General features: G+C 50.5%; 3 protein-coding genes across 3 annotated transcripts; 2 read left to right on the plus strand and 1 right to left on the minus strand.

The window, feature by feature from the left end:
- Window positions 1-290: 290 nt before the first annotated feature.
- Window positions 291-9,515, minus strand: LOC100907100 (ubiquitin-protein ligase E3B). The gene is made up of 10 exons (XM_029112128.1): window positions 9,424-9,515; window positions 4,298-4,444; window positions 4,076-4,199; window positions 3,807-3,959; window positions 3,076-3,711; window positions 2,827-2,970; window positions 1,507-2,697; window positions 1,280-1,410; window positions 1,024-1,192; window positions 291-906 (listed from the first exon to the last, which is right to left on the minus strand). Exons 1-10 carry the CDS (start codon window positions 9,513-9,515, stop codon window positions 502-504), a joined length of 3,192 nt encoding a protein of 1,063 aa, XP_028967961.1. The 3' UTR covers window positions 291-501.
- Window positions 9,516-14,646: 5,131 nt separating this feature from the next.
- Window positions 14,647-17,508, plus strand: Galk (N-acetylgalactosamine kinase). Its single transcript, XM_003745705.1, has 7 exons — window positions 14,647-14,708; window positions 15,612-15,727; window positions 15,834-15,922; window positions 16,009-16,265; window positions 16,447-16,717; window positions 16,810-17,252; window positions 17,355-17,508. Exons 1-7 carry the CDS (start codon window positions 14,704-14,706, stop codon window positions 17,506-17,508), a joined length of 1,335 nt encoding a protein of 444 aa, XP_003745753.1. The 5' UTR covers window positions 14,647-14,703.
- A 1,125-nt stretch (window positions 17,509-18,633) lies between these two features.
- Window positions 18,634-19,658, plus strand: LSm7 (U6 snRNA-associated Sm-like protein LSm7). Its single transcript, XM_003745577.2, has 4 exons — window positions 18,634-18,790; window positions 18,960-19,095; window positions 19,284-19,356; window positions 19,442-19,658. The coding sequence occupies exons 2-4, from the start codon at window positions 18,961-18,963 to the stop codon at window positions 19,582-19,584; spliced, it is 351 nt and encodes a 116-aa protein (XP_003745625.1). The 5' UTR covers window positions 18,634-18,790; window position 18,960; the 3' UTR covers window positions 19,585-19,658.
- Window positions 19,659-22,337: the final 2,679 nt, after the last annotated feature.

Genomic DNA, 22,337 nt, shown 5'->3' on the forward strand with positions numbered 1-22,337 from the left:
TCGCCTTGGTTGAGGATCTCAACACCTAGCTTCCGACCTTCACCTTCAGATGATACTCCCAGCCGGAGAGCTCAACTCACGCCACGAGGAATAATATGACATTTCATGTGCGGGAGAACTCAGTCAAAAATCACATCAAGACTCAAATATATTCTATTAAAATTCTCGACGAGAATCCCTTACATAGAGAAAGAAATAAGATGAAATGATTCTTGGAGCGGGATGCTCTCATCGGACAACACAACTGACCGCGTGGAGCTCACCATCACGCTATTGGGATACAGCTATTGCATTTATTTGCAACAATCAGGTCGTGCATGTCCTGTATATTTTTGGTTTCTCCTTTTGATTAAGCTCCGGAGCAGCTCATGTGAACCGATTCAGAGTTATATAGACTATATACGTGATTTTCCCCTTGTTCATGTATTCATGGTTCATGGAATGAATTTCAGGAGGAGGGAAATTCTGCCTCTGAACACCTTTGGTAGGGAGATTTTCCTTTCACGAAAGCTCGAAACCGGGGTTGCTGTTTATAGCGTATCGTAGTTTCTCCTTCAAAGTTTCCTTCTTCTGATAGTTAGGGAGTTTGAGGAGGTTGAAACATGTCGATGAAGTTGGGAGTCGATCAACAGGGTCTCGTTTGCGTACTCTGAAGAAAGCTCGCGCGAAAGACGCAACGGTGTCTCCACGGTCTTGGTCGTCAGCCACTTCAACACAACGAATTGAAAATGGAGGCTCCAGATTTGCAAAACCCAGAAGAGGGGGACTCGAGCAAGACGTGACAAACTTCAAAAATAATCGGTGCTCCTCCGGAGTGAAGTCGTCCCAGAGGATTTCCCATAACCAACAGATGACGCGATGGGCGCTGTGGAAGCCCCCGAAGTATTTCGTATTCAGGCGGAGATCCTGCAAGGGAACGCACAGCAAGGATGAGCTCCCGTGGATTCGAGGACTTCGCCCAATATCAAGAGGAGCTGAGTTTCGAGTCGAGATCATGAACAGCGAAAGATTTCGGGAACTCACGTCGAGATCGATACCGGTGTTGTCGCCCGATATGAGTCTCTGCAGCTCCGGAGCGGAAAACATCGCGATCCATTCCTTCTTCACGAGAGCCCTGAAGCCGCGGATGAAAGCCTTGGTCTGTTCGGAGATCTGCGTCTGCATTCTATACTGAGCGCTCAAATGTATATACCTGGGAAGAGACGCGGGAAATCATTACGACCTTCAATATTTTTCGGGTAATTGACTTGATTCCGTGGGAATCACAGGGGGAACTAACCTCATCTTATTTTCATTAGTCACAGCCATAGTTTTCCCTCCGGGAACCAGTTCATGAGTGACAATTTTGCCTAGTGAATCATCGTCTACACAGAAAAACAGACATAGGTCCTGCACATCACCAGGATAATTCTGAAATCAAAGGTTTTCTGTGAGATGACGGATCGACGACTCGAGATCATTTCGGAATTTCGAGGGACACACTCCCGAATCGGCTCGACAGCCTACCTTGACTGTAGTGAGAGCATTGTAGATTTCCTCGTCGAGCGACGGTAGCTCATCGATGTAGGAGTAATACTGGAAGTTTCGATGGTGACCTAGAATCTGACTAAGGAAAAATGTCGCGAACTTCACATCGACAACGATTCTCTCATGAACAGCTTTCCCCAACATTTTGCCGACGAATTCAAAGAGTTCTAAATGGTTCTCGTTGAAGTACGACGTCGGCGAGGGATATAGCGTTTGCTTGTTGGTCATTTTGAAGAGATTCAAGGCGGGATTGAAGACTCTCAGAATGGTTTCTTCGAGGAATTCTTTGAAGACACCGTCTTGATCAATACCGGCTTCGTCGAGACCTTGATAATTGACGAAGCGTACGCGGATCACGCCCTTGAGCTCCTGAGGAGTCAGAGCGTTCAATTGCTGGAAGCCATCTTCAACGATTCTGCTCCGATGCACCGTGATGTGAGTGGATTCCGTGCCGCCGGGAACCATGTCCTGCTTGACTCGACGACGGAACAGCTGGACGCGTTCCCTATGTGGTAAAACGTGCGGCAATTTGTGCAGGATAAGTTGGGCCCACAGTTTGCCGTTTTCGAAATCCGAAACAAGTGTGGTGAACTTGGTTTTCACCAACCAATGGTCCTCGGGAGTGAAGGATCGCCTGGAGTCTCGCCGATACAGCAGCATCAGCAGCGAATGGCAACAAGCGAACAGCGGACAGCACGATATGGACTTGAGGTCGAGCAGTTGGTTCGAGATGATCTTGAAAAGTAGTATGTTCAAGAACGCCGACATAACACAGAGATCCTTGAGGGAGAACGTTTTCTGTTGAATATAGAGCTCGTCGTCGTCGAGAAGGACGAGGAGATGCGAGGCGCAATTGCAGAGCAGTTTGAGAATTTGGAACTCCATTGCGTTCGCTTTGACGTTCTGTTGCAGAAGTTCGAGAAAAACTTTCGCACGGTGAGACGGCGCGCTCCCTCCGAGAGCGCCAATCAGTCTCCAAAGTTTGGTCAGGAGCTCGTTCGATTGGAAGGACAGTCCCGTGAGAATGTCATGCCGCAATTCCGTCAGGCAAGCGATCGCGGTCTCATACAGATGACAAGAGAGCGCGACCTGTCGAACCTCGGGACAGTTGATCTTCATTGTAGGAGGGGTTGATCGCGTAGTGCTTCCTCTGCGCAACATACCAATAACCTTGATGGAGGGGAAAAGCTGATCATCAGAGTGCCTCGTCAGTGTACGTTATCCAGAAGATTGAGAATGACTCCTTTCGGGAATCTTGTCGGAAAACATTCAGGCAGGATGAAGGTGCTCCCTACATACCTCGACGATGGCGACCGCAGCTGTGTCTATTGGCGGAGGACTTTCAGGCTCCTTGAGCTGGAGTATGAACAATGGTCTGAACAGAATCATCGAGAGTGTTGGACTCCATAGAAGCTGCAACTGACTCTTGATATGCGTGATCACCTGCAGAAGAGAAAGTTCTTAGGAGGGAACTCGTTGCACGGGGGATTCTCCGGGTCACGGGTTTGCTTCGGAGGATCCTCGCATAACAAATTCAGTAGATCTCACCTCCTGTTGGCTGGCATCCACTTTCTGAGAAAACCACCCTAAGAGGGGATGATAGTGACTCATTGCTGATTGTTTCTTGCCCACGTATTGCAGACAATTCTCCAGGATTCGGGTGCTCAGTGAAATCAAGTCTTTCGACAACGCTTCGAGCTGGCTCGGATCTTCAAGAGCCATCTGGTGCGATAGATCCACAAGATTCGCCAGGAGGCAAAGAGCGTGCAGGGCATCCAGGGAGTCGGATACGCTTCTCATCTTATGTTCTTCCGCCAATGTTGTTATGGTCAACGGGAGAATGTTCTGCTGTTGGAGGCATGTAAGGCTGAAGGGAGCGATCGCTCTCATCTGGTGGACGATTGCCGGTACAGATAGAAAATGCACCACGAAGAGCAAGAGGTATTCTTCGCTGAAATTCAGAGCTAGAGGACGCAATGCCAATGTTGCGACTGCGATCAACGATGCCCGCCCAAGAAGGGGACGTTGTTTCACCACCGAGTTCAGGAGGAGACGTTGGAGGTTTGCGAGGAAGTCATTTGCGACGGCATGGGTTAGAAGTTTCAAAGAAAGCGCATTCAGGGTTGGTCGCAGATGCTCCTGGTGAGGTCTCAGCTTCCACGAGTTGACGTTGAAGAATGTCACCTGAGAGCGGTTCGTACAATGTCATCACGGAACTCTATGCAAAGTCAGAGAGGTAATCTTCAAATTGAGGGCGTCATGTTGGAAAGTTTACGAACCAGTACGTGGAGGTACAGTGATATGGCGTTCAGGTCGTGGCTGATGTTTGGTTCGAGTTTCCTGAGGCTCTCTGAGACACTGACGATGTACTTCTTCGTTATGGCTATCCATAAAGGGGAAATCTTCTTGTCGCTCAGAGCCTCGACGTAATTCTGGGGATGCGGAAGGATGAGTTCGAGGTACATTGCAGCATGGACGGTCGCATCATCATGTAACTGCCTACATCAATTCTGAGTCAAACTACCCGCGGAACGACCCGGAAACATACCTGGTCGGGGCTGGACCCTTCCAATGACTTCAGAATCCTCGCGGAAATTTCTCGGAACCGATTATTCGTGCGAAGCTGTTCCTTCGCGTTCGGCTCCTTCCCACCATAGAAGAACAAGAGTTTCCTGTCAGGAGCAAAAATGAGCAGAACTCAGTTACTTCCTGCACATTCAGGATAAGTCCGCTCATGTGACACGGGCAATACGTGGCTACTAGCACCTACCGGGTGTTATTGAACAGGTCCACAGCGGTAGCCGGCTCAGCCCCGGCTAGGAACGCGTCCACTTCGGCGTAGACGATTCTCCGCAGTCGTCTCCGTGCGAGGAAACCTCGGATCGCCGCTGAGATCGTTGTGATCGCATCCTCTTTCCTGTTGGAATTGAGGGAAAGCTCTTGAGAATTCAGTTTCCCAACGCTACTAGTGCCTACGCTCCCAGCTAAGGCTCGCGGAACAGAAAGACCTCAAATATTGGAAAAATGGCTCTATACGATATGCAGCTCGCACCCCTGATCCAGGTTGTCAAGTATTCACGGCCGTGCGGGACGTGTACCCCTTGCGGGCCGAGTCAATTTCAAGATGAGGATCGCCGAGAATCTCTACCAAGAATACGGAGGATCCACAGAGACGAAGCCCCGTTTGCTTTCCTGCGATGCCATGGCCAGACGGGCACGCATTTCCAGATATGTGGTCATCCCATTTACCTCTAGGTTTCGGAGATGTATTTTGGAGGAAGACGACAGATCATCACGAAAAACACAGGTAACATCCATATAATATTTTTTATTCATTATGCGTTCCTAGATATTGTACCTGAATTTGTTAATAGGGATTCTTCGTCACATATAATTGTGCTTTCAGATGAGAACAACAGCCGATCCGGTAACTCCGCTCAATTGGTGATCCCGTCCCCGCTTTATCTGTCATGATTCATCATACAAATGCCTAGAGTACGATTCCGGAGTGTATTCATTTTCAATTTGATATACCCATTTCCTAAGTCATATGACCGAGACCAGCGTTCTCGAATTTCTTAGGCATCCTCTCTCGCGCACGCACATACATACATACAAACATACATAACCATACATTCTGATAAGGATAGATTCTGAACATTGTGAGATTTCTCCTTCGAGTTCGCAACTGAGCGTAGATCCTTCGATGAAGAGAGAAGTTTACAATGCTTCACTTCTGGAAGGCGGCGGACCGGTAACCGTTACAGACCCCTCCCTGTACATTCGAAAGCAAAGAAGAAAGCAGCGGAGACTCTTTCCACGCATCCCTCATAAGATCGAAGCCGGGTCCGGCTAGGACCTTGCCTGGATCGAGAAGGCGGGCGGACTGCCTTATCCTTGAGCCGTATTATTTCGAAACACTCTCAGAGCAGACAGAGTCAAGGTCCGCGAAGCTTGCAGATGTAGATTTTGCGAGTCTGCGGTGATGAATTCGGCGGAATCTCCGATGTATCATCCGACAACAAAATTATCACATTGAACCTACGTAGGTAAGCCGGAACGTTTATTTGCCGCGCTGGTCGAGGGAAAGTATTCGAATGCAAGATGTCAGCCAAGATTTCAAGGCATCAAAGGAAGAGGATACGATCGATAACGGGAAAGCTTGTACCTTGAGAATCGTTCCGGAAAATACGTAGCCCCGTTCCAAACGTCGACTTTGCGAAATGTGGGTCATTATGGGCACGGGTTCCGATCCGCTCAAATCTACGGTGAGGAGGTTCTCCTGGAATGAGTTGACTCTGCAGCTGCCTAGATAGCTGTCACAGATATCAGCTGGAACAGCTGTACTAGCTGAAGTGCGAGCCGTTCGAAAAGGCCGGACGACAGCAAGCGTCATAGCGATGCCATGAGTTTCGGACCGTGGGCGAGCCACATCGAGAGATAGCGTGGAGCTACACGAGCTCCAGCAGCTTTATGGTTCCTTGAGAATTGGCGGCCACGACAACCGGAGTGCCGGTCATCCAACATACCGCTGAAACGAACTCGCTATTCTCATGGGAAGCACCCGGGCCGTCCTCACGGGGGCTCGGTGAGTTCCTGAACGACCACGTCTGGAACTGAGTTGATATTCCTTTGTAGTATATGTAGAGAGCGTTGTTTTCGCTTCCACAAGCGATGTAGTCACCGTCGGTGGCCAATCCAACGAAGTTCTTCTCGTTCACGTGTCCCGTGAAGGAGCGTAGACATTGAGGATCGTCTGTTCTCCAGAGTTTGAGCTGGCTGTCCGTCGACGCGGAAACCAGCTCCTTGGAGTTGAGGAACTTGACGTACGACACCGCCTTCTTGTGGCCTTTGAAAACCCCCAACGACTGTTTGCAATTCCTCAGATCGTAATAGTGTACGCAATGGTCGGCCGAGCCCATGGCCAGGTGGTATTTCGAATCGGGGTTGAAGCGAACGCAGCAGACATTCGCTTTGGCCTCGATCGAGCCCACCGAATGTTGTTCGTTGATGGCCCAAAGCTTGACCTTGGTATCGTCCGACCCGGACGCAAGGAGTTTCGTGTCGACTTTGTTGAAGTCCACGGACCAACATCGCTTCTCATGTTCCTGATAGACCCAGAGCTTCTGGGACCGGTACGCGTCCCAGAGCGTGACGGTGCCCTCGTAGTCGCTGCAGGCGAGCATTCCTTTGTTGTACGTGTTCCATGAGATGCAACTGATTTTCGAATTGCACACCATCTCGTGGATGGGGTAGTGCATCTCGACGTCGCTCCGAATCACCGACGAATACTCGAACATCTTGATTTTTTTCGTCACGCCAGCAATAGCGAAGTACTCGTTGTCTTTGTCGAACTCGATGCTCGAGACGATACTCGTCCCGTTCAACAGGTCAGAGGAATAATTCAGAGTCGACAGCGATCGCAGCTGCGAATATCGGGTGAACTTCGATAAACTCTCGGCGAACCGATTCAGACCCCGCGGGGCGACCGGCTGCTCGATCTTCTCGCCACTCGCCGAAGCTGAGCCAATTCCTGCGGGATGGGCGGCTGCTGTCGCCTCGTCGCGGAACATTTGACGTGTGGAGAAATAACATTCTTCTAAACATGCGAAGTGAGATTGCATCCGGAATCGACGGCTGGAGAGCAGTCCGTTGGGTCGTTGGCTCCCAGAGCCGCCAGCTACGCTCGCCATCTGCCCACAAGCAGATGCCGGTAGACCGCTGGCAAAGTCGGCGCCCTGTCCCGTCGGCGTGTTTGGCAGTAGTTGCCATTCTTCGTCTGTGCGCTCGTTAGCGTTGAGGAAGGAGAGATCCTCTTCGATGAAGGCCAAGTCGTGCTTGAGTCTGGCGACCTCGGCGAGCTTCTTCTTGTGGAAATGCTCGAGGAACTCACGGAGCAATTTCAGCTGCATCTCACGCGAATTCGATTCTAATTCTAGCTTCTTCGTCTGCAGGAGATCCAACGCGTGCTGTATGTCACTCACGTTGAGGGGTTTGTTTTCCGCGAACAGCTGCATGATGCAGGAGCTGATTTCCGGGGCGGACGGACGGAGTCGTTTCTCGCGGTGTGTGCGCGAGATGAAGTCGTTGAGCATGATGTTGGGGAACACCTGCTCCTTACCATCCTTGTCTATGAGCTCGGTCGCACACATGGGACAGTTGGGTCGGCTCTCTATCGACTGTTTGATGCATTCGTGGCAGAACGAATGGCCGCATCGGGTCATGTAGGCGTCCTGGATCATGCCGAAGCAGACAGGACAGTTGACAGCTGTCTCCTGACTGGGTGAGCTCGGTACGAGACTCATGCTCCTCTTTCGCTGGTTCGGCCGTTGCGGCTTTCCAGATGATCTCGGTGAGGATGACATTCAAGCACGGTTTCGGTGTCGGCTACAATGAGGCTTTTTCTTCTGACGGTGACTCAGACGATCTCCCTCTCCTATACCTGCAAATAACCCCCGACAATTAGCACATGTTCGTCAAAGCGATCAGGGCTCAGCCTACGGGAGAGGAAAACTCGCCGCAAAAGCAGCGATAATACGAAAAGCGGCGATGATAGTTATACGACGACAATTCAGCGAATTGAAATATTCGAATTCTCGCGAGGAGATCAACGACGCGCCTCGCATCGGGATCCTCGATCGATGAGATGATTCGCGATCTATTCCGCTCGCTCTCTGAACGGGATGCAGCTGAAAGCAGGTATGCAGAAAAGCTAACGCTTTGACGAACCTGCGCTAACCCCCACCCACCACAGATTCTACGGCAGTAACTCGAGATCGTCTGGGTCATTTGCTCTGGATTGATTGAATTTCACAGAACTTATTGCAGAGAAATCAAATGCGGTCCATGATCGAACATGTACATACACAGATCGATGATCAATGATCAGGATTCCGAGAACTTGCATGCACTCCACGAACTTCCACGCGAGATGATGCTGCGATTACTTTGGTACAACATTCGAATGCACCTCGAACCGACATCGACTGACCGAATCCAACCTTTCGTCTACATTGGGAAATGAGTTCCCACAACCTTCGCCTCATGGTCTTCCTGTACTGAAGTCTCTCGTATCATGAAACGATGTACCGAGTTTCCTACTCCTGAAGCCTCTTCGTCCCGGTGTAGACAGGAAAAGGAAAAGAGATAATCTTCATCGGTCGGATACACCCAACGACATATTTCTCTGTCGACTCTACGGATCAGACTCAGAGAGAACGGGATTGCCTCAAAATAACCGACATGAGATATAGAGACGGCGTCGAGACTCCTTGACTCTAAAGAATACCCTGCTCAAACTTGGAATGCGTCGGATGGGGCAATTCGTGACGTCTGGGCTCCCTTTTTATCTTCATCGTGTTCAAGGCGACTCTCCCTGGACAACGAAATCAGCTGACTCGCGTTGCTCATGATTCGAACGGGAAGAACCTGCCGCGGAATGTATTCGAGACGAACTCGAGAGAGACGATGGCAACGAGCAGGAAACGGCCAGAGCTCGATTCGCCGCTTAAGGTATTCCTCTCCTGTCAAGAAGAGCCAGCAGAGCAGAGGAAGCTACGGCCCAGTATGCATTCTAGAATACAGAACTTGAATTCAATTGAAGTTTGGAATGCGGGTCAACGATTCCAGAATCGAACTCGACCCGAATCGAACTCTCGATTTAGCCAGGAATAGAATTCCTTCGACTGATCACTAGGAACCACATAATCTGCTTGGGGCCATATCCTCAGGCAGCGAAGGCGAGTGGGACCGAGGAATCGAATAAGTCGGCAGGATGGACACCCTCGGACAGAGCGTTCCGGAGTCATGGGACCCTAGTCCGATCCCTCATCTACACCGTCGAGGCTGAAACACTTATGACAAGCAACGATCGAAAGCAACGATGGCGAGACTCACCTTCGGCCGCGTTCCCGCTCGTCCCGAGCTGCTCTGGCTTGTTCCAGAAACTGGGTCTTGTCCGAGCCCCCGGCAGGATTGGGCGTAAACATGGATCTTGAGTTTAACTAGAATAACTCATTCATCAGCTCTCCCGCTATCCCGTACTTTGCTGACCCGTTGCCCACGTAGCAGACCTAGTCCAGGCCGACTGGCATCACCGGCGACCAACTACCTTGCGGTCGAGGTTTTCCGTCGACATGAATGTATGAACACGGTCGGTCAGAGATAGGGATTGATCCGAGGGTTGTCTGATGACAATGTATCCGAGTGTCGCTGTCAAGCCAGCCCTGGTTGAGGCACAGAACCGCACATCGGCCGATCAGAATTGCGAGTTGCGGAGACGCCTGTTCAGGTTTATCAGATCCTAGATTGAGAACCTCGAACTCTTCAGTGTATCCCAGAATTTCGCTGTCAGACCGCAGTTCCCCTCGAATCGGTCAGAGAATACGTGCATTCCGGAGTACACGACAACAGTCACGCTTGGAGAATCGTCTAAAGCTCGCATATGCACCTGAGGCGAACCCAACAACGACCATTCCAGTGAGATTTCACAGAGGTGCACAGCCGCAGCGGTAGTAGTGGCAACAGCAGCAGCGGCATCAGCAGCCGCAGCAGCGCACAGACATAGCTAGACGGCAGCCATGTTGGCGTTGTGCGGCTCAGAGAAGCTGCGATCGGGCGCGCCGACTTCAATTCCCGACTGCAGCCGCTCGAAGAGATCCATCGCTCAGAGTCATGGGGCTCCCGCCTAGACCGGTTCGCCCTTTCAGTGAGGGGTCGAGCTCGGCTCTCGATCTATGCGCTCATTGCGAACTGCGCATCCTCGGATTCGAACTTCAGATTGGGAAGCCACTTCTGAAGGCCCCGCAAAACCGCGGCCGCTGCTACTCCGACAGGGTAGGGCTGTCCTATCCATAATTCCTGAGCCAACTTTCATTCCCGGGCTCAGGAATCTCTAGGGAGGGCATCCAAATTAGAGAGATTCTCACAGTTGCGCACTTGAATAATTAACTCTTCACGGACGACATGACCAGGACGGCGATAGAGGAACCGTAACCATTCCGCGATGGCTCGTCATGAGACCTTATTCCCAAAATGGACCATCACGGCGCCCATAAGATGGGACTCGACTACGCCTGAAGGGCATTAAGCATACCCAATCGGAAGACGGCTCTCCGATCATGAAGCCGTATCTACGCTCCCCGTGTTTCGCTCTTTGTGATCGTTCCTCAACTCCAATTATTTGCATCAATTCTCTCAAAGGGTAATGGCTACCTACCAAGTTGGCCTGAGTTTCCGAAGTTCGGAGTCCGCCCGCTCTAATTTCCGAACCTCTGGTTCGGGAACCTGAATAACCGAACTTCGGGTTCGGAGATCTGGATTTCCGATTTTCTGGGTCGGAACACTTAATTTTCGAACATCTGGTTCAGAAACCTTCATTTCCGAACTTTTGGTTCGGAAAGTAGTTCTTACGTCGGCGTCGTAAGAGGTCCGAAGACTGTTATCTGGAATCTATTGGCCACAGACACATAATTCCATACAACATAGATCCATTCAGAGCTAAATTTCGTGGTTGCCCTTATGATGGGGTTATGGTCGGAGAGGAATACCTAAGTGCGATTCGGGAACTTACCTCCGAGAGGATCTTGGAAGCTAATTTCCTTGGTCACCTCCGGCGCACAAGCTCCTACAATCCAGACTGACTTCTGAATCGACGCTATTGATCCCCAACTGTGGAAACGCTCCCTCAGGTCTCTACGGTGGCTCAATGCAGCCGACTCTTTGGCACCTGTCGCCCCCGTTGAGAGCCTGGCAGGCATCACAAAGTGTTTTGGAAAAGTTGATTTCACACTGCGAGTCGACCTCTAGACAATGTCTCATATCATTCAGTCGAGCGTTCCAGTCACTTTTTCTTCTCCACCGGTCGTCGGAGGGAATATTGTCAGTCGATAATGTCCGCATCGCGGAATTTCGACTCCCCTCTAGTCCGCAGAGTGGGACGTCTATGAAGGCTGTTTGGACGAGTTCAAGTTGTGTGTTGACAGTCTTTGTTGGTGTGAATATTTCCTCAAAGGTTGAGAATGTATCCATGTTACCTGACAACTGATTCTGATCTTGAATCGGAATTTAGCTCCAGATAACAGTCTCCGGACCTTTTACGACGTAGAACTAATTTTCCAACCAAAAGTTCGGGAATAAAGGTTTCCGAAGCAGATGTTCGAAAATTGAGGTTTCCGAACCAGATGCTCGGAAATTAGGGTTTCCGAACCAGATGTTCGAAAATTAAGGTATTTGAAGCAGAAGTTCGGAAATCCAGAAAACCGAACGCGAATTTCGGTAAATCAGGTTTCCTAACCAGGAGTTCGGAAATTCCTGGGTTTCCTAACCAGGAGTTCGGAAATTCCTGGGTTTCCGAAGCAGAAGTTCGGGAATTAGAGTGGGCGAACTTCGGAAACTCAGGCCTACTTGCAAGGGATTAAGGAGCAGAGGATTAGGGCTCAGTCAGAAATATCGCCCAGGACCATGACCTGCTCAGCCCCGCTTGGCGAAGTTTTTCCATTGTGTTGAACAGTGGAGGTCCTGGGGCTGGATTAGATGAGTCAGGGGTGCACAGCTCCGAGAGCCTCGTGGGCCATTTTCCTAGTCTGAACATGTTTGGCGGGCCGCAAGGTACGTCGATGCCGCGATTCCAAGGAAAAATGCCCAATGCATCCCCTAATTTATATCGTTCCGTTGCTCATCCCCGCTCCAGTAGGCTCCGGAGGATCTATTATAGTATCGACGGGAGCAATATTATCAATATCCGCCTTGGAGTGGGTTGACGCTATCCGGAAAACGAGATCGAATCATCGTGCTTCGAACGCGCCCGGAGTCGGGACCTGTCTGGACTTAGGATACTTTTTTTTCCGGGGGCCGGTTCCGCACTTGCGGCCGGCTAATTCATTTGCCGCTTATATTATATGTGCATTAAATATATATATATATATTACATATGATACACATGAGCAAATTTTCTTCGAGGCCCCCCCGTCCGTCAGCCAAGACATTGCTTCAGGGGGGACTTGGGATACTGGAGCTTCATTCATGAATGTACGTTGAGCAGGAGAGGGAAGTAATTCGCAGAGTATGATCTCGGAGCTTTTGTAATCTTTCTTCGTCGGGGAATCTGTGATGGGCGAAGAAACAATGTCTTCTGTCTTCTGCCACTCGTGTTTGACGCTTGTTGGTGAGAAGCGAGGCATTCCAGACGGCTCCCGTGCGAGGAATTCCTGCGCTCATTAGTGTGTTGAGATCTACAAAGCATTAGAACTCGGTCTCCGAAGCCTCGAAATTCGAGAATCGTCTACAAAACTCTTGCAGAAGCGCTTTATGCGGTTTTGGATTGTTCGTCGTAAATACCCGGAAGAGCGTCGCGGGCCGCAGAAAATTGCGCTGCGGGCCGCGCTTTGTGCACCCCTGAGACAAGTACACGACTCTATTGAGATTCGGAGCACGATTTATTTATTGTGCGAAAGTGTGGTTGACATGATTCCTGTCAACGGAGTAATGATTCCGGACGCTGAAAGCATTACTCTCGGCGGGCCGCTCCTCCCTGCACAATCAATGATCACAGAACTTGATGGTAGGTGAAGTTAAGAAAGGCTGAAATCGTTCTATTTGGTCTCGCGGACTCTCGTGGAAACGCTCCATCACGGCTAGCAGGGTGCATGACGGACCGTAACACGCCGCGATGCGTCGCGTTGTTCCGGACCGTACAATCTGATAAATAGTAGGTTGCGCGCCTGGCCATCGTCTCGCCTTTGTGCAGTGGGTATTCCCCGACCCAAGTCTCCAAGACTCTTTGGACGCTAACTCTTCCGCTTCGAAAGGGATGGTCTGAGTTCTGGAACTTGTGGCGATCGCCCGATGGTGAGCTCTCCTGCGATAATAATCTGACCTTCAGAGCCTGGATTTATTCTCTTCTCCTGATGATTCCATCTAGCGCCCAGCTTCCATACGGACCTTTCCAAAGCTCCACGTCTCCACTGCGCGTAGGACTCTTCACGAATGCGGTAGTGAAGACATGACTCCACATCTCGAATTCTCTATCTTCCGTGCCCTGTTCCGGCAGAGCGCCTGTGCTCGGCGTTCGCGGACCTATTTCGTTGCCAATACCAAGGGGAAGCTGCCGCGCGAGGAAACCCGATTTTGGGGTCAAATCTATCAAATCATCATCAGCACGTCAGATACAACGCATTGCTGTGCGCGGACTCATAACACGAGTTCCTGAATTTCGGACACTTTCATTTTTTGAAGCTCGAATAAGCAAGAATCTGATTGCGATGTCCTGAGTCGAGCCTTTCCCACACCCTAGGACGACGGGGGAGACTAATCAGAGGCGAGTCACTCGTAGATCAGGTGGTCGGTTTTCGCTCTTTCGAAGAGGATTAACATGGAATGTCCGGAATTCGGGAACCCTACTTATTATACGAGCTTTCTACCGAGAACACGGTTCTGGGGATTCCGATTGCGCACTGGACTCCGGACCCTTCGCGAAGAGAGCAATCCTCGGTTCGTCATCGTCATCAGCGCCGAACTTTGGAACGCGCAGAATGTCCATAGGCTAATAGGTATTCCAGTTGTGGAATGAAGCCGTTTCCCGGAAATTTTTGGCACTGACGGAACTGACAAAACTCTGAGAACGGACTCTGAATGAAGTTCAGGCTTTGGAAGCAGAAGACCTTCCCGGTTCCCTTGGGCTCTGAACACCACCTGGGGAGGGATATGGTCCGTATGTTTCTCTGGGTCGGGTTCGAAAGTTTACCTCGAAGAGGAACTTGCCTCGCCTACTTCCCCGTAGATCGTTTGAATAGCACCGTTCCAGCATTGTCAGCGGTACTCGATAATTCTCTCGTTCCGAGACCCGATCCTCTAGAGAGCCGATTCCCTGATTGTTCTTCTCGAAAATCTCAGATCGCCGCGGATGGTTTCTTCTCTTTGACGCAAGAAGGAGGTATAAGCTCCGGGGAAATCCGACAACTCGGTGTGACTCTCGCCCTAGAACGCCTGAGGATTTCACTCTAGCAGTTTGTACTCGATACGTCAGCATGGGAGTGCGCTGAGCGGCTCACTCGCTGAGAGAGGGATGACAGGGTCGCGAGAGTGGAGCCATAACATGGGAAAATTATGAGCCACATACCGGCGCCAGCGATCCACAGACGTCGGCGGCATCCGAGTCCAGCGAGGTGTAGTTGCACGATGAAGTGAGTTTCTCCTGCTTCAACTGAAGCGACATCTCGTGAATTTCATGCCACTTCTCCGCCATCGAGAGCGGAACTTGCACCAAGAATTTCGGATAAGTCATCACGGAGAGAATCTCACCGGCTCGGGGTACTCGTATCGGAAATTTCGCCGAACAGCTGACGTGACAAACATCGAATCGCGCGCGAGATAGTTCCTCCCAAGACTCTGCTCACTGAATTCGAAAGGCCTCCACAAAGTCATTCCTCCCTCACAGTCGAGCTGCAGAAACATGAACATTTTTTGACACTCCGAAAGTCGGGGAATGATTCGATTCTCTTCCGGGAGAGGACTCCTCTGCTGGGACTTCCACCGTTTGCCATTGGCCCTGCTCGACGCTCTCGGAGGCGTGCATTCGAATTCAATGCTTCTCGTCATCTTTATGGACGCCGTGTCGAATCTGGTCGCGGTCAATCTGTCTTGCGGCTTTGATAATTTCTGCTGATAGGATCCAAGTGGTCCTCGATGGTGATAGCTCGTGTTGGACTAGCATCTGTGATCGAGCAGAACAATCGACTAAAGCCTGTTTTCGAAATATAGCGTGAAACGATTCGCCCAAACTCATTAATAATGACCCGAGGTTCGTTCCCATCATTCAAACGATTCCCTACGATTCCCACGGTGCCCTCGACGTCTGAAAGCATTTCTGAGGCGTCGTCACGTCGTGGAGGCTCTTACTTTAAAGATTTTTCCCGGGAGCAGAGATTCCGTGTGTCCTCGTGACCGGAAGAAATCAGCTAGCACAGGCAGTACAGGAGATCCTGGGCATGGGGATATGTAGTCCGTGGCAGGGGGAGGGAGCCGACGCAAGCGCACAATAGGGAATGGATCGGAGATCTTGTTAGAAACACAACTTATTCCTACAGTCGGGACCAGAAGGACCAGCTTCGAAGGGTCGCTGACCTCCGCGATGACTTCCGAAGGCACTTCGATGCCGTTGCCGACTTCGTGGTCCGAGCCCCCGGAAGAGTGAATCTCATCGGTGAGCTGTGAAAGAGCGCTGATGGATTGATTAATCGATTGATTGTCGCGGATTCCCGTTGACTCGTGGATCGATTCGGAACGGTTACATCGCGAGTCTTGTGCAGGTGAACACATCGACTACTGTGGATACAATGTACTGCCCATGGCAGTTCAACAGGATATCCTGGTTGCCGTGAAGCGCACAACAGGAAAAGTAAGTCGAATATTTTGCTGATCCTGAAGTGAAAATTACATACACTCTCGAGATTGGTCTCATGATTCCTCTAAATCAATCAACAGAAGATCGAGCTGGAGAACACCGATCCGAAATACTCTGGCTTCTCTTGTTCGTCGGACGACTTCCAAATCAACTCTTCGAAACCGCAATGGACGGACTACTTTCTCTGTGGAGTGCGCGCCATTCAGGAAAGGTTTCCAGATGTCTCAAGGCCTGGCTTGCGTCTACTGGTTCGAGGGAATGTGCCTCCCGCAGCCGGCATGAGTAGCAGTAGTGCTCTCGTTTGTGCGGCGGCTCTTGCCTCACTCCACGCCATCGGGTATGATGCCGATTGTTCGTAAAGGGTTTCCATGTGGGGTCAACTCTTCGGTCCCGTCCGCGAATCGCGGCTCGTATGAGTTGACTTGATAATGCTCGCGAATCAATCAGGCTTCGGCCTTCTGACCCGCTCGATGAGTGAGCCTCACGAGAGAGAATTTGACGAGAAAATCGCCGCACAGGAAGGATCTCCCGAGAGAAGAGCTGGCGTCGTTGTGCGCGAAATGCGAGCGATACATCGGAGTTCAGGGCGGAGGCATGGATCAAGCGATTTGCCTGCTGGCGGAACAGAACTGCGCCAAGCTCATCGAATTCGAGCCCAAGCTCACAGCGAGCACGATCGAGCTGCCGCTGGAGGCGGTTTTCGTCGTAGCCAACAGTTGTGTTGAAATCAACAAGGGCAACACTTCGTTCTACAATATACGGGTTGTGGAATGCAGATTGGCAGCTCAGGTAAACGATTCTCGACTCTCGACCATCTGGGAGACGATCTCCCTCTTATTTAGAAAAATCGCGGATCTCGGCAGAGAGCTGTCCCGTTTCAGGTTATGCTCAAAGTTAGCGGGAAAGAATGGAACAAACCTGTGCGACTCTGTGATCTCCAAAACGCGCTACGGCTGAACTTGGAAGACGTCGCGAGCGAGACGGAAAAACTCCTGCACGAAGAACCGTACACGATCGAAGAGCTGAGCGAGTTATTCGAGATGGAGAAAAGCGAGTTCGTTCAGTGGGCTCTTTCAGAGAAAACGAAACACGTGGGGAGCTTCAAATTGCGAGCGAGAGCACTGCATGTATTCCGAGAAGCGCACAGAGTTTATCGTTTCAAAGATGCCTGTCTCGCCAATCGTATTGAAGAAATGGGCAAATTGATGCAAGAAAGTCATTCCAGCTGCCGGGATTTGTATGAATGCTCGCATGAAATGTTGGACAAAATCGTGTCGCTTAGTTTGGCGCAGGGTGCTCTCGGATCCAGGTTGACCGGCGCGGGGTAAGCTATTCCGTCGGATGTTCTCGTTTAATTTCTCAGACATTGCAGATGTGTTGATGACGATCGAACTCTGGTGGAAGCATTAATTGAATTTCTCCGAAGGTGGGGCGGCTGCGCGGTGTCGCTCACGACGGCTGACAGAGTCAGCTCTATAGTGAACACACTCGATCAGGACTTCTATCAACCGAGAGGATTGACCGCGGAAGGAAACGTCTTCATATCGACGCCGGCTGATCGGGCGAGGATATTCGACTGATATCCGGTTTCTCAAATACGAGCGCTCACCGACCCCTGAGGAAATCAGTCGAAGTAATCAACTCATTCGAGACTGGACGCGACGACCTTATACATCCCTTCATGGTGACATTTTTGAATAAAGATAGAATTCGAATAAATTCGTGTAGTTTGTGATCTCATGAGACAAGAAGGAAAAACTGAGCTCCTAAGCTCCCGCTTCCGCGCCTAGCCGACATATCGGTCTGAGGGCATCTTCCTCTCCCGGTTCCGGGTCGGGGGACGTCTGGTCGTTCTGCGCGTGTAGGGGGAAACGCCCCCATCCAGGATGTGATCCACCGTATGCGTCGTTGTTTCCGGAATTCCTTCCGGGTCTGCATGATGTTCGAGCTTTCTGAATGGTACCTCTAAGGGGAAAATATCCGAGATCCTCGGCCGGAAGCGACCACAAGCCCCTCCAAAATGGATGGCTCACCAGGAAAAAAGAAATGCATGGAGTTTCCCAGAAATTGGGCTCAATCAGGGGCCCTGGTTTCGAGTAGCGTCACGCGACGGAGCCAATGAGCGGTGGCGACTCGCGCCGGCGATGCGATGACAGCAGCAGCGGGAGATGCACAGGACGGCGAATTGAGTGTCAGTTTACCATGCTCTAACTGATATCCCGAGGGAGAGAATGCATAGAGGGATCTCGGATATTTTCTCTATGCATTCTCTCCCTCGGGATTCCGAGTCTTTGCTTCACGAGCTAAAGTCTCATGCTTCTGGATCGGAGCTCCTGAACGTCGTCCTTGACCGAATCGCTCGGTCCCGCGCAGCGCCCCCAAGGCCTCGCCGAACATATCAGTTAGAGCATGGTAAACTGACACTCAATTCGCCGTCCTGTGCATCTCCCGCTTCTGCTGTCATCGCATCGCCGGCGCGAGTCGCCACCGCTCATTGGCTCCGTCGCGTGACGCTACTCGAAACCAGGGCCCCTGATTGAGCCCAATTTCTGGGAAACTCCATGCATTTCTTTTTTCCTGGCGAGCCATCCATGTTGGAGGGGCTTGTGGTCGCTTCCGGCCGAATCGTTGTTTGGAGAAATTTCGAATTCAGATATCCGCGGGCTTCATGCCGTGGGAGAGGGCTACGAGAGCGAACAGCACATGTAAACAAACCAAGCCGAAGAAGAAGGTTTGGAACGGCGCGTTCGCCCGCGGTCTGACATCTCGTTCGTGCGAATTTCAGGATCCTCGAATATTTGGCTTATACGAAGCTCAAGTATCAGACTACGCTCCATACAGAGGAAGTAAATTCTCGTCCCTGTGAGTACCGCGACCGACCCGGGTTCGGAGATCGGTCTCCGCGGAGAGCCGGAGCGCGTGAATTCGTTTCTCCCCCGAAGAACGATGCCATGGGAATTATTATGTGTATGGGAAATGACTCGGGGTCAGGCTTTTCTCCCTCCAGAAAGATAACCGTTTGTCCCAACAGGATGTCGTCGACGGCTCCCGCGTCTCAGCCTCCCCAGGGAAGCGGAGGTGATCAACAGGCAAAGCCTCAGCGGAAAAGGGAATCGATTGTAGATCTGTCGAAGTACCTCGACAAGCTGATCCGCGTCAAGTTTCAGGTGGGCACTCGCAGAGGAAGTCATCCGTAATTATGTCAATAAGTTGGGCAGCCCGGGACCCCGGTGCCTAGACAGGGAAACAATTCCATGAACGAGAAGATTTTTCTCTTAGGACATGACACAACGCCCGGGGTTTCTCCGACTTGGTTCCCTTTTGATGCTCGATCGTAAATTTCCGTTCATTTCAGGGAGGAAGAGAAGTCACCGGAGTTCTGAAGGGCTACGACCCGCTCTTGAATCTCGTGATGGACAACACTACTGGTGAGCAAAACTTTTACGAATGAAGAAATTTCATTCATTTGTTTATTCCCGAGCATTTGATATGGTAATCCTTGCCAATCTGCAGAATTTCTTCGGGACCCAGACGACCACCTCAAACTCACGGAAGACACACGGAGTTTAGGACTCGTCGTGTGCAGAGGTCCGACGATCATTATCGTGCACCCACAAGACTCCATGGAACAAATCGCCAATCCCTTCGTTCAATAACTCACGCTTTCACAATCGCAGCCATGACCTGTGTCTTTGCTCGGTCTGCTTTGATCATTAAAGAGAAACTCGGTGAAATGAACGATTTTTTCTCGGGTTGATGAATGATTTCAATGAGAGTTCAGGATAACTGAATTTATTGAACATATAGACGTCGCAGAAGTTTTACCCAAACATGTCTCAACACGCTTGCCCCTGGAGGTTGCTTGAACTCTCTCGTGCTGCGTCCGCTATCTACCTTTCTCGGGTAGCATCTGAGTAATCCGCTCGAGAGACAATCAACGCACCCTGGGGTATTTACAAGTTTACACAACGCTGCATCTCACAGAAAACACAGAATTTAGCTTTACATTACTTTGGTAGGAATTTCAAGCAATTTGTCGATTGGGGTGAAGTCGGTGAGACGGCTAAGGAGAAACTTCTCTTCCTCCTCCTTGTAAGAGAATCTCAATCATGAAATCCATGTTTAGAGGACAAGTTTTGCGAATAATCCTCAACGACATCCCCATCCCTTTGCTGGGATCCTCCGTCACAGTTTCCGAGGGCAGACTTTAGGTTTCTCAAGACAAACTTCGGTCTGCTTAAACTGCCGTAGCCTCAATTTACCGTCAACCTAGTTTGAGACATCTCCTTTGACATTCACTTCCTCCAAAAGCGTCTCGACTGATTCTCTCCGATGTGTTGTGACACGATACACGATTCGATCAAATTATTATCATTTCTGAGGCGCTCGCGAGTTCCATCGACGAGCTCGGCGGGAGCTGATATCGATCCTCCACCTTTCAAAGTCCTTAGATTTTTTTGCTATCTAAAGAGGTGATCACCTCTATAACACTATATATGGTTACCCTAAGCAGCCCCGGGCACTCTGACAAAAAACGGCCGTGCTTCTCGATGAGTTGGGTGATTTATATTCCGGACAGCCTAGGATTCAGAAACGATGGCAGCCTCCTCTTTTCCGATAGTTCCACAGCATTCCGACCGAAAAATTTTGATGCTTTCGGGACTCTCGATTCATATCCAACGAAGTTACCCGGACTTCTATCCGACTTCAGCGAACGAGGTGTTCTGTTGCCGGTATGAGGACATGCGAGTCCCGTATCATTTCCTCGACAATCACAAAAGGGGTCATAAGTCATCCCATCAATCCTTCCGCTCAGACGACTTTTCCGGGCCTCAGTTTCGACTCTGGCTCGGATTTTTCCGTGAATTTCATCCAGCAGATTCCGATGCTCGAATCGATCCGCGACGGGGAGTGCGTAATTTCACATCTCCTCGATCGATTGACCAGAGTAATCTTCGCCCAATCAGTCGGGGAGCAATGATTCTATCGCGCCGCGAAAAACTCCGACACGAAACATCAGATGCCTGTCTCCGGGGAATATTTGAGCCGGGACCCGCTCTTCGCATGGGTGAAGGGCCGAAATCTCGAAGGATGGACTGCGGTTCCCTCAGCAGTTACGTGGTCTTTCTTTCGCGGACAGGTCCCTTCCGAAGCTTTGGACTTCCGATGTTCGCGAAACGCGAAAGCTCAGGAAGAGGATCTCGAACCATCAGGGGATACGGCGAAGGACTTCTTCGAAAGAGTTCGTGTTGGCAAAGAGCGATTCCCGTCCGATGAAAAAACTTACACAATCAGAGATCTTTTACAAAGAGACCGAAAATGAGATAGGCTACAGTGGGTGATTGTGATTGAGAAGGTTTCGCCCGACAAGATCACCAGGCTTTTGCGCTTGCGACCACAGTTGATTGAATGAACTTTTTATATGAGAAACCATCGATTGGTCGAAGGCAAGCACGACCCGTATCAGGGGAAGATCAGCTCCCGCATCCGAATCCTTTGGAGTCAGTGTTCTGACTTCCCTTAATCTATGTCATTCGATCTTTGCGACGCGAACTATTGGAGGATCACGTTTGGGATGGAAAGCAATTGGTTTGGGAAGGGATAGGAAATTTTCTTGAATATCTTCCACTATAGAGCATCGGCTCCTCATGTCACACATTTCGAGGGCTTCAGACTCGTAGTCTGTTCTGAGCGAAATCTTGCGAGAGCTCGAAACCCATATTAGGATCATAGGTAATTATCACTCTTCGATCACTGTACAGAGAAGTATTCCGATCTATCGTTGCTTGTGGAGGAGGGGTGAATCAGGACGATGCGCTCTAAGAGAGCGCTAGGGTTTTCTCACGCGCATGCAGGTTGGCCTCAACTTGAACGTTCGAACCGCAGTCAGTAGCGTTCCGGTTCATGCAGATTCTCCGTTGAACACCTAAGAGATCAGGGTAGGATTTCCACTTTAGGGAGATATCAATGAAACAGGCTCATCAGAGATGAAATTTAAATAAAGGAGATGCGAATTCCATTTTTGAGCATCAGATAAAACTTATAGAGAGCCCATCCGTTTGTTGAGAGGAACAAACAAGGATAAATTCAAGGGGAGGATTCGGGGCGAGAATCTCGATAAAAGAAAACCGGAATGACGCCCAGGGAGTTATTTTACTGTGCGGCAAAGGAAAATCGATGAAGAATTGCCGAAAATGAGTAAGAAGATCAGATCAGGAATCCTAATAGGGTAGAGCTGCTGGAGCAAGACTCCCACGACTCTAGGAAGGGGTGCAGACGCGGTGCCCGGAACAGATAGGTGTTCGAAATGTGTTCGCGGTGAGGTCATCAGCCCCTGAGACTCCCATAAATGCAACTCCTGGCCGCATTTGGCAAATAGCATAGACTGTTATGTCACGGAAGAGGAAAG

This window comes from Galendromus occidentalis, unplaced genomic scaffold (genome assembly GCF_000255335.2).
Source record: "Galendromus occidentalis unplaced genomic scaffold, Mocc_1.1 scf7180000077484, whole genome shotgun sequence".
NCBI classification, from domain to species: Eukaryota; Metazoa; Arthropoda; class Arachnida; order Mesostigmata; family Phytoseiidae; genus Galendromus; species Galendromus occidentalis.